Here is a 12,529-nt window from a genome sequence, read left to right as displayed (position 1 = left end):
GACTCAAGCTGCGTGAGGCGGGTTGTCCATGAGTCCCCACGTAGGGGCAAGTGGGCTACACCAGATTGATACAGGTTCAAATTTGGTGTCAGCGCTGGGTCTGAAGCCCCTCAACAAATGTCTGAGGGTATACCCGATCTAGCTGCCACCCTTGGGTCCTCTCACACACCTTTGGGCAGTGTATGAAAGACCCAGACCTGGCTTTCTTTGTAAGAGAAGAATTAATAAGTCAAAATACGACTTAAGGAGTCTGGGACCTCTGGGGTGGTTTGAAAATGTTATTAGAATTATTAAGGCTTTAAAAGAAAAAATTTGTGTCTGCTTCCACACTAGAACTAAGGCACCAAAGTGATGCTTAACGTGCTCACAAGGACGCACAGTTCTGCCTTGCAGCAGTGCCCGATGCCACCAGAATAATGAATGGGGCAACTGGAGGAAGGAGACAAGACCATCCTCTCCCAGCAGTGGAACAGCATCACGGCACGATTCTGTCTGGACAGCTGGCCACTGCTGGAGCTATTCAGGCTTTCAGGCACTAGTATTACATGATCTGATTTATATTTTTTAAAGATCACTCTGATTTTTATTTTATTTAAATTTAAAATTTTGTTTTTAATACTTAATTTTTTTTCAGTTAGAGAGGACATTCAATATATGAGTTTCAAGCGTACAGCATAGTGTTTAGACATTTATGTAACTTACAAAGTGACCCCCCAACAAGTCTAGAATGGGGTCTCTTTTAAAAGGATATTAATCCTATTCATGACGGGTCTCTTCACCCTCATGAGCTAATCACCCTCAAAGGCCTCCACCTTTTATTTATTTTTCATTGAATTAATTGAGGTGACTGACACTGGTTAATAAAATTGTGTAGGTTTCAGGTGTGCAAGTCTATCATACATCATCTGTATATTGTGATGTGTGTTCACCAACCCAAGTCAAATCTCTTTTCCTCACACTTATCCCCCCCTTACCCTCTTCTACCTCCCCCACCCCCTTTCCCCACTGGAGGCAACCTGCGATTTTACATTTTAAATGATATTTGAAATATGTCTTGAGAGCATAGGATTTAGACAGATGAAGAGGGTGAGAAATGTGCTTCAGGCATAGAGAATGGGCACTCAGCTTGGAGGCAGGAGAGATGAAGACTGGAGAGAACCGAGCACACGCCTTTCAGATTCCTATGAGTGAGGGGACAGGGCAGGACAACAGAAGACCCTCCGTGGAGGGGACAAGGCAGAGGGGGAAAGGAACCAACCACAGAGTGGTCAGAGCAGGGGAGGCAGGGGGCCCTCCATGGGAAGGCAGGGCAGGGGGAACAGGGGACCCTCCGTGGAGTGGGCCGTGTCCCTTGTACCGTCCCTCCTCTCCTGTCCCCCCTGTTCTGTCCCCTCCATGGAGAGTCCTCTATCTCCCCTGCCCTGCCCCCACCATATAGGTTCTCTGTCCCCCTGCCTTGCTGCACTGGTCCAGCTGCTCTTCTGGCAGGAGGAGATGAAGCTGACATCATGGGCCTGCAGTTCGGGGCAAGGCCACCTTCAGCAATGTCATCGAGGTGAGTGCCCTCCCCTCCCCTGCCTGCCTGCCTCTGGCCCGAAGGCCTGGCAGGGCACTCAGCAGGACCCAGTGCTGATGCTGGGACCCCAATGGGCAAGGGGCGAGCATGCCTGTCTCTCCCCAGAGCCAGACTTGGAGTGTCCTGCGTGTTGGTGGCTGTGGTCAGTAGCTGAAAGGCTAATTGCAAGAGTGCACTTGGGCTTATCAGGTATTTAAAACACTTGGGGGACTGAAGTTCCCCTGGGGCTTGCTCTGGGGGAGAAGCACATGTGTTAACTCCAGCCTGTCACTTTCACAAAGGGTGGGACTTGGAGAGTCCATGGGTCCTGTGAGAAAGCGGGAGAATTGAGAGGCTCAGTCAAGAGCCCCAGTGCAGCCTCCTACTGAATTCTGTGAGCGGCCTGTCCCCTGTCATTCCGTGCTGGTTGCGCCCCTTCCCCAGGGACTGAGATGAATTGATGGCTGCTGCACTGAATGGTGGTAGCTGGGGACAGAGTTCCAGCCAGACCCCAGCAGTGCCCCGCATTTATTAAGCCAGGCAGTGAGGGGCCTCTGCTTTTCCAGGGCTCCTGGCTCAAGCGAGGGGACAAGATGGTTCTATAATCCCCAGGTAGTTAACTACCTTGATAAACAGGGTGTGTGGGTATGTGGTCATTCATTGTGTGTGTGTGTGGGGGGGGGGTTGTTCTTACAAGGGGAGAGAAGGGACAGGGTAGGGAGAGAGTTTATTGCAGGCCCAAGAATGGGTGTCTGGGAGGTAAATCACCCAGGAGCCCACATACAAGTCGAGTTTATTCAGCAGTGACCCAGTGCAAGGATGATTATTAAATGTTGGTTGGTTGGTTTTGGAAGAAATAAGAGGGAAAGATTCTTGTCATCTTAACTTAGAGCCCAGGAGCTCCCTGACTCAGCCTTGGCTGGAAGGGGCTTGTCCCTCTCAGGATGTGTCTGGAACTGTTCTAAGGAGAGATGCAGCGCTTCCTCCACCTGTGATGACAGCTGGGGTCCTCACCTCCTAGCAGGCTAGTGGTCCAACCGGTTTAGTTGCAGGAATGATTCACCCACAGCTTCCCGATGGAGAACACCGGAGACATGTGGCACTTAGTCCTGCACCAGCGGAGCCACAGGAATGAGTAAGACCTGGAGGAAAAGAGAGGAGCGGAAATCCAAGTTTCCTTTGAAGAATGTTGCATATAAGTGTACATAAACTTCCTTATTTGTCTGGCCCTTTTTGTAATATGAATTTTCTTTTGGCTTGAGATGACTGTGTTTCAACAAGGACAGTGGAGTGGAATGTGTATCTAATGCCACTACAATCAATAAGGAAAAACTTGAGCTAAGAATCCGCATTGGAACTTTGACATGATACAGAAAAGATCGGCCTGAGTGCCTATGAGCTCAGTTAACTGTATGTTTTCTGATAATTCCTTGATACAAGAATTGGAGTCTCCTTATAAATTCTCTCCTTTTGACAAGACTGAATTCATTCATAGTGTAATAAGGATATTACTGCAAACAGTTGTCTTTGTTGCAAAGAAGTATTTATGCTTCAGAAACCTAAACAAAACTTTAGTAAATGTTTGAGGAACTCAGAACAGTGTAGCTGACTATGACGAGCAGGAACTTAGAAGTCAAGCAGCCCTGGGTCTGCCATCAGGCTCTGCCCCTTTCCAGCCTTGTGCCCTCTTTCGGCCTTTGCTTTCTCATCTGGTAAGTGGAGATGATACGTTTCTTACAGAGCTGCTCTGAGGAGTAAATGAAAGGACCTATGTGAAGTGACTAGCATCATCCCTGCCCACAGAGGGGCTGGATAAATGGTAACTGTTGGTTGGCATGGTTTATAGCGGGCACACTCCTTTAACGCAGAAACAAACATTGTTTTTTTAAAAATCGAGAAGGGAATTAGCTGGGGTCATTTCTTTGAATCTCTTTATATATCCAACTGTGGGCTGCAGCAGTAGATTTATGGACTGAGTCAAGTAATCACATCCCCCAAACACATTTTTAAAATTTAGATTATTTTTAACGACAACAAAACTTCCGGAAAGCTGTTGAACTCAAAGTGAACCAGTGGTTCCACTATTATTTTAACATTAGACTATTCTTTTTGAATTGTAATGATGTGCATAGGTTACGTGAAGAAAAAAATCTGGACTTTTTGACTATGTATTGGTTAAGATGCTGAAAAAAAAAAAGAGAGACCTCAGTAAATGTCATACTTTTTCTTTTTAAACCTCCCGCTCTAACCTAATCTGCGATTCTCATAAAATATACTGAGTGTGAGGAAAAGATTAGTAACTAAAGGTGATTTTACAGTCTTTTAGATAGAGACAGTATGTCCAAAATTTTTTCTTCAAAGTCAAAAACCACAACTCTTACATTCTATTGTGCTATTTTTTAAAGTTTACACTGTTTCTTAAATTACATATTGGATCTTGTGTGTGGATCCAATTTCATAGTTTGCCCAGTTTTATACACTAGAATAACTTTCTTATTTTATTTCTTGAAAGGGACTTTTTTTTTTTAAATTAAACAGTCTGCAATTCTTTAGGTTTCATTAAAAATCATTTCTAAGAAGTTTGTGTTGTTTAAAAATGACATTACTGGGACAATAATGGTAGATTTCAGGTATCTAAATAGTGACACTTCTAATAACGTTAAAATGTTCTGGAGCGAGGCCTGTGTGTAGTCGGAGGTGGGCTGACTTGCAAGACACACCTGTGAGGGTGGCGATTATTTTTCTTTGGCGTCACCTTGTCTGGCATGCTGGTCCCACCCTCTCCCTTCTCAAGGCCTTGCCTGTGCTGTTCCCAGGGATGTCCTGCACCCTCGGCCATCCCCATCAGTGTGCAAGCACCTTAAACACAGACCCCACCTCGAACCCCACCTGGCCTCCGCTCTGCCCCATTTCTCTCCGACCCCTTCATGGCAAACCCTTAACAAAGCTGGGAATATGCGCTGATGTCACATCCCCTCGTCCCACTCCAGTGGAGTGTAGCTCCCTCCTAGCCACAGAAACTGCTCTTATCAAGTCCCCAAGACCCAAAGGCACACAGAGCCAGTGGCCAGTCCTCTGCCTTCCGCTTTCTTGATGTCCCAGTGGCACTGGACCTGGCGGGCCACTCCCTTGTTCCCGAAACATTTTGATCTCTTGGCTCCTTGGCCGGGAGCCTGGCTTTCCTGATGTCTCACAGGCTCCCCCTTCCCAGTCTCCTTGCTGGCTCCCCCGCCTCCACCACCCAGGCCTCCACTTGGGAACTGGCTGGTCTGTCCTCAGACACTGGCTTTACCCTTGGGCACTCACTCCAGGCCAGCGATTTTCAACCGGTGAGCTGCAAGAATTTTTAAAACATGCAATACCTGACTGGTTGGGGGTGCTGACCTCTTTTCCCTTAGATTGTCAAATTAAAAAATGACAACAGCCAACACAACATAGCTATCCCATGTGAATGAATCAGAATTACACCTATTTTTGTCAGATATGCAAAATATATATATTTTTTGGTGTGCCACAGAATTTTAGTACTTAGTTTATGTGTGCCATGAGGTGAAAAGCTTGAAAATCACTGCTCTAGCCCATCTCATCCAATTCCAGGACTTCAAATGTGGATCTTGGCCCAGTCGCCCCTCCCTGTCCACGTGGCCTGTTTGACATCTCTACCTGGATGTCTGCTAGAGAAGTTTCATGTGGACAAAGCAGAACTCTTCATCATTTCCTCCAAACCCACCCATCCAAACGTCGTCCCCATCCCTGTAAATACCACCACCATCTACCCATTTGTTAAGGTCAAATTAATACCAGTCATTTACTTTTATTTAAAATAATTTCAAATTCTTTAAAAAGTTGCAAGACTGGTACAAAGAGCTCCTGTTTACCTTAACCAGATTTCCCCACTGTTAATATATTACCGCATGTATGTGATTGTGTGTCTTATCATAGTCTTTCTGCATGTACGTATTACCATTTCTTTAAATCATTTGGCAGTAAATTGCAGACATGATACCTCTATTATGCCCTTAATATTTTAGTGTGCATCTCCTTACAAGAAGAACATTCTTATACATAACCCAGTACAACTATCAAAGTCAAAAAGTTAACACTGACACAATGTTATCATGAACTCCAGTCACATTTCATAGATTGCCCCAAATAATGTCCTTTATAGTTCCGGATCCAAACCCACAGGGGTGCCCTACATTACACAGGCATTTGGTGATGGGACACCATGGACACGTGTAGTTTGGGCTCTCTCTCTCTTTTATTTTATCTTGAAAACCCTATGATGAGACAGTCCAAAATGAAATATGAGAAAGTGCTGGAAGAGAAGACTTCTGGGTCAGAAAGCATTCAAAATTACCAGGGAAGAACAGAGCCACAGGCATGAGTGTGGAGGAGCACAGCCGGGCTGTTCAAACAGGACACTGTGGACACCACTCATTCATGGAGTCGCCAGGTGTCCGAGCCGACTCAACAGCACGTAACACACATCCAAAGCAGCATCCTGTGTTGCAATTAGATCAATGTATCTCTTTAGTCTCCTTCAATCTGGAACAGTTCTTCAATCTTTCCTTGTCTCTCGTGACTTTGGCATTTTTGAAGAGTACAGGCCAGCTACTCTGTAGAATGTCTGTTTGGGTTTGTCTGCAGTCTGCTTGTGATTTATGCATTTTTAGCAGGAATAGCAGAAAAGTGTTGCTATGTTCCCTCGGTGCTTTATATTGTGAGGCTCATTATGCCAATTTGTCCCGTTAGTAGTGATGTTAACTTTCATCACCTGTCTGCCAGGTTTCTCCACTGTCAGGTTAACTAATAATGGCATTTATTAGTTAATTAATGTCAATTAATTAGTAAGTATTTTAGGGAGATATACTTTGTGACCATGTCTACATTTACTAGTTGGCATTCTACTCTAAGTTAACACTTTCCCTTATCCCTCATTTATTAATTCATTATTTATATCTATATAAATTCATGGGTTCTAATTTACTCATTTGGTTATATCTGTTATTGTCATTAACTATTTTGATCCTCAAATTGTCCGAGATTTCACCAATGGGAACCGTTTTGTTTGTCTGTTTGAACCCTGACTGATAGGTACACCATTGTGGTATCCAGGGTCTACTTCTCAGATTTTCATGTCCATTTTCAACCAAATGATTAGGGTGACATGGACCCCACCTCAACCCCTGAGTGTGCCTTGATTTGTCTTCTGCTAATCAGTGTATCCTATGCCCCTGAATATATAGTGATCAGTTCGAGTGGGCGCCTACCCCATTTGGGCTGATGAGAGCTTTGGAGAAATCTGATGGGGTTCCTGGAAAGGGAGTTTATTTGCTCTTCCAAGGTAGCTACTGGTAGAGGAGCTACCAAGGAACCCTCTCTCCCTCTTGATGACGTACTATATAGATGAAAAGTTTTGACCTGATGCAGCCAAGTCTGCCGCCAAGAAGGAAGGTAACCTGAGGTCAATTTTACTACATGGAGGTGGGAAGAAATGAGAAAATGGCGGAGAAACAGGACTGGAGCTGTGGTGACACCACAAATTTCTGGATCATTCTGTGCCTAAAGCTATCTGTGGACTCATTAATTATTTGCATGAATAAATTACCTTTTTTATTTAAGCCAGAGTGAACTAAGCCTTCTGTTGCTTGAAACCAAAAGAATCCTAAAATAATACACTCACCTAAACAGCAGCAGAAGGCCAGCTGCCAAGGGAAGCAGAAGGGTGGTTTCTGCTCCTTATGAAACCTGACACAATGGGTCCAGGTTGCTTGTTGCTACTTCAGCCAATGAAGCAGAGACAGGATTGACTCATATATGAGCATTTATTCCAGTAATGCTGGCAGCATAGGAGAGCAGCAGGATTCGTCCATATAAAATCTGCTCTACCCGTTCCCACATAAGCCAGTTGCTTATATTGGGTAGAAGAACAATGGTTACACAGGAAAGTGAGCAAAAGGAGTAAGAATGGGTATAACGATTTACAGGTTACAGGAAATGAGGGCTGGGGGTTTGCAAAATGGTGGGGTGCCTCCGGGACCCCTTTGTTTCAGGGACAAGGTTGTTATCTTTCCATGATAAAAGCCCAGCCAGTGTGGCTCAGCGGTTGAGCATAGACCTAGGATCCAGTAGATCTCAGTTCAGTTCTCAGTCAGGGCCATGCCCGGGTTGGGGTTTGATTCCCAGTAGGGGGCATGCAGGAAGCGGCTGACCAATGACTCTCTTAGCATTGATGTTTCTATATCTCTCTCTCCCTCTCCCTCTCCCTTCCTCTCTCTGAAATCAATAAAGATATATTAAAAAAAAGAATGGAGCACACTCCAAGGTCAACTCCCATGTCCTGGAGGATACAATTCCCAGCCAGGTTAGAAAGTGCTTTTTCTGATTAGAACAGAACATGATTAATATTTCTTATAATTATAGTAACAATCACAGCCAAGAGAGCATGATCAACATCTCTGCCCCCAACACTTATGACCAACAGAACACTTCCTTGGACCCTGCTGGCCTTACCAGCCACTCTGGAAGCTTCTGGGGGTATACTTACTGTGGATCCCAGTCTTTATAGCAACATGTGACTCCAGTGTGTGCTCAATCAGTGTTTCATGACTACATGTGTGAGAGCTGCCAAAGTTGCCCTGTTTACCACAAAATCCCTGGCACGTAGAACAGTGTGGGAGCCACAGAACACACATTTACTGAATGAATGGATAAATCACCCCAGCATGTCTTCAGCCCCTCCCCTCAAATCCACCAAAGGAAAAGAAGCCAAAAGCTTGCATGATATTTTATTCTTCTGAGGCGGGGAAGGCAATGGAGGAAGGAGGTGGGAGAATCTAGAAGCTGACTCTGGATTTAGGAAGGAAGGAAGCAGGGGCCACGAGTGCTGGAGTTCTTGTGCTTTCTCCCCAGGGTGGAGCCAGAGGCCCCAGAGGCTCACAGGAGACCTAGAAGGGAGAGAAGAGCCAGCTGTGGGATGTGTGGAGTCCACAAAGGAAACAGAGACTCAGAGCCACCTGTCCCTGCTCAACACATCAGAGTCACATCCTGGAAGCCAGTCAGGAGCCTGTGTGGGTTGTGGGGCTTTGAAGACAAAAGCCACAAGTTCTAATGACAGGAAATAATTGGGACTGCACACTAAGGGGTAAGCCTATATCTGCCAGCACCAAGTCCCAAAGCATCAATGAAGTCCAGAGAAGCTGCCAGAGCCAGTCATTGGCCCCCTCCCACCCCAGCCCCTGCCCCAGCCCCAGCCCCAGCCCCAGCCCCAGCCCCAGCCCCAGCCCCAGCCCCAGCAGCTTTGGCCTGTTCTCTCTGAGCAGAGCCTGGAAAGCACTGGAGGAAGAGGCTGGGAGAGGCCTCCATGCCCAGAAGAATTCCTGAGCCCAGCCCTCAGACCCTCAGGGTCCTAGGGAAGGATGTGGCCCCATCCCCAAAGATCTATGCTGGGCTGAAGATTGGAGTTTGATCAGGGTTCTGATGTCTCTTGAACATCACAGTCTGGGGGCATTTCCTTGGTGTCAAGCTCTTTATACAACCTCATTCCAGCCTCAGAAGTAGGAAATATCCCCACTTCAAAGATGAGGAAACTGGAGCTCAGAGAGGTTAAGTTACTTGCCTAGGATTACGCAGCTGAAGAGGGATGGAGGCCTGATTTTACTCCAAGATTGCCTTGGGTGAAAGCCTCAAGATCTTATGAGTATTTCTCAAAGCTCTTAATGAGTACTTCTCAAACATTTCTAGCTAAAGCCCACCTGCCCAACTTCTCCACGCTTTCCCACGTTGGAAGTGAGGGAAGTCATGTGTCATAACAAGAAAGCATGGAGGGACATGCTTATGAAGTTTTCTATGTATTTCTGTGGTTTTAAACCATGTCACACATGCTTGGGAAGGCTGCCTGGGGCCCTCCAGGAACGAGTCCCTGCTGTCACCTCTGCACTCACCTGCTTAAGTTTTGCACATGCGAATGTCCACACAGACTTCATGGGGGGTTTTGCCATCCATGATGTCCTTGGAGATGCGTTTAAGAGACATCCTCATGGCCTTCTTGCAGATGCCTCTCACGAAGGATCTCATCTTGCTGCACACCTGGGATGCAGTTTTGTTGATGATGTCCTGGAGTGGCAGAGTCATGGTGGGACACAGGAATCAGGTGAGCCCTGCCCAGCTCTGCCACCTTGCAGGCCCCAGCAACCCTGGGCCTGAGCAGCTCTGGGTGCAAGGAGCTGGCATCAGGTGGCCATGGGAGGAGAGACTGGAGAGACAGGGCCCAGCTCCCACTCTTCAGTCCCCAAGGCTCTGGCCAAAGCCTGGCCAATAGGGGCTCTTGAGAGAAGGACATTTGGCCCTGCCGGGGTCTCACCCCCTGTCCTGCCCCCTGTCTTCTATGTGGAGAATGGTGTCCAGGTCTGCCTGGCCCATTTTAAAGGGTCTGCCTATGGAGATCCCTGGGCACAGGGCCTGACTGGTCCTCCACCTACAGTGGGTGTGTGGGGAAGGTTAGAAGGCAATCAGAGCTTGAAGCCCTGGCACGTTCGATTTTAAAATATCTTCTACTGCCATCCCAGTAGAGAAAGGCAAATCTGAGTACCCAGGCTTGAGGGTGGGCCCTGAAGTGCCAAGATGCTAAGTAGGTTGAGGAAGTGAAAGAGAGGGAGAGTAAGATGATGATTCTTGGTCGAGACATATACACCTGTTAAGCATTTATTCAGAGTCCAAGTGGAACAGAGCACATCCCACCCCTCCACTCCTTTAAAAGTCTTAGGCAACTTGTCAGATGGGAATTATTATCCACCCTATTCCACAGATGAGAAAACTGAGGCTCAGAACACGTTCATGATTTGTCAGGCCATGCAGCTAGTTGCAGATCAGGAATTTACCAGGACTGACTTAGGCCCTGGAACCTGCCCCTCAAAGCTCTGCCCTGAGAACTGCCCGGAAAGCACACCCACTCTTCTTCCCACAGTCACACTCCCAGAGTGTCGTGATTTCTCAAGCATCTCTGAAGTCCATCCACAGACACTCGAGGGACCCACGGACCCCCTGCTGAGCAGCTCTGGACCAAAGGAGATCCGTCCCGGCTTCCCACTCCCCTGACCAGCAGGCGTGGGCCCCACAGGCCTCACCTCGTCAGGCTGATCTCCCACCATGCTCTTCAGCTGCTGGATCATCCTCTCGCAGACCCGACATCTGATGCCCTTCCCCTCTCTTGTGGTCAGCAGGTTACCCTGTCAGGAAAGGAAGCCCCTCAAGGTGTCTCTCAGACACTCCCAGGCCAGCAGGATCATCTAGATCTTTCTATCTTAAGGGCCTGAACCAGGCTGACTGGCCCCTGCCCACCCTCCTGCTAGTCTTAGAGGGGCTAAGAGGCCCCGGAACTTACAGGACACCCACAACTCCTCTTCCACCCTGGCATGTACCCCTCTTCTGTTCTCCTGTCAGACCCCAGGGGACCCTCTTGGGGAGGGCCCAGCCAGACTAATATAGCACCCCACCCACCAGGCATGGGTGTGAACAAAAGCAGGGTCTTCAGCTTACAACCTCTCCTTCCCCTCCCTGTTCCTTAGAGCCCCCCAGCCCTTGCCCCGGTATTATCTAGGGAGGAGAGAAAGGAGAGTCTGTGGAGGCGAGTAGGAACCTGGTACCTGGAGGCCCTCCTGGGCCAGGACCTGGAAGAGCTGCTCTGTGTCACTCAGGTGGGCCATTGCCCCGTTGGAGCGTCCAAAGGTCAGACTAGAAAAGGCCCGACCTGGGGAAGAAACAGCATCAGCATCCTCCATAGGCAGAAAGGGAGGGAAAATCAGTTCTCTTGGCTAAGCCAAGCTTAGGAGGTGCCTGGGACCAGGACACAGTGAGGCCTTGTGAGAGGTCCCCAAGCCTCTCCTCCCACCCTGCCCTGGGGCTCCCTGACCCACTCTCAGCAAAAACAAACAAACAAAAACCCAAGCTTTCAAGTTCCTTCTGAAAAGCCAGAAGGAAAAGACTGCTCCCATCTCCCCTACTCACACACACACACACACACACACACACACACACACACACACACACGCACACACAAGGATTGATCTGAAAGGAAACTTCCCTCATCTCCTTTCAAGAGATTGTCTTTCTTTTTCTCTTTCCTTCAGAAAATGTCCCAACCCATTTTCCCTTCCAGCTGAGTCCTTGGCAAGCACAGTGACCCCAGGTCCTGGGAGGGAGGGAGGGTGTGCAGAGCAGGGAGTGAGTCTTGGACAGTGAGAGGTCCCCATTCACTCACAGCCCTGTCATCTCTTAGCCAGCATGGGCCAGAAGAAATGTCAGATCCTCTGCTGAGGGCCGGTGACCTTGGTAACATAGATGAAGACCAGAGCCCAGGGGGGAAAAGGGGGTCCCAGGCCATACAACATGACCAGCAGAGTTGGGGCTGGAGCTCCAGTCGGGGCTCACTTCCTTCCCGCTGGCTGTCTGCCCGCATCGGCCAGGTCACTGACAAGCTGCAGCTGAACCTGGTTCTGAGGGAAAGGCCTCTGTGATGATGGCAAGAAAGCTGGGGAGGGACTGGGGAGGGAGGGCTATCAGGATCTACACTGAGGGGACTGTCCTTACCTGGGGAGCCCAGGAGCGCCAAGGTCAGGAGCAGCAGGGTCCAGGAGGTCATGGTGGGCAGCTGCCAAGGGACCCCTCACACCCCATTTAATGGAGGCTGGGAACTGGGCAGTCTGGCCTTGCTGGGTCCCTCTCCTCTGATAGGCTAGGCCACCTCCCCACGTCATTGGGTTTATCACGAACACCAACGCCAATTGGGAGGAAAGGGTGGGGACAGGTGGTAACTCAGAGGTCTCACGCTTCCTATGATCACCCCCCCCCCCCCCGACACACACTACTAGAGCCTTCTGAGCTGAGCAGGTGGGGAGACCAGAACCCAGCCTCTACCTCCTTTGTGGTCTTTCACCTCTGGCCACTGAGACAACAGAGGCACCCAGCCAGGAC

General features: G+C 48.4%; 1 protein-coding gene across 1 annotated transcript; it reads right to left on the bottom strand.

Moving 5' to 3' along the window:
* Positions 1–7,366: 7,366 nt before the first annotated feature.
* GNLY (granulysin) lies at positions 7,367–12,293 on the bottom strand. The gene is made up of 5 exons (XM_081156169.1): positions 12,146–12,293; positions 11,203–11,306; positions 10,684–10,785; positions 9,502–9,673; positions 7,367–8,505 (listed from the first exon to the last, which is right to left on the bottom strand). Exons 1-4 carry the CDS (start codon positions 12,195–12,197, stop codon positions 9,506–9,508), a joined length of 426 nt encoding a protein of 141 aa, XP_081012295.1. The 5' UTR covers positions 12,198–12,293; the 3' UTR covers positions 7,367–8,505; positions 9,502–9,505.
* Positions 12,294–12,529: the final 236 nt, after the last annotated feature.

This window comes from Miniopterus schreibersii (assembly GCF_964146895.1).
Source record: "Miniopterus schreibersii genome assembly, chromosome: 13".
Lineage (NCBI taxonomy): Eukaryota > Metazoa > Chordata > Mammalia > Chiroptera > Miniopteridae > Miniopterus > Miniopterus schreibersii.
This window is presented reverse-complemented; position numbering and strand designations above follow the sequence as displayed.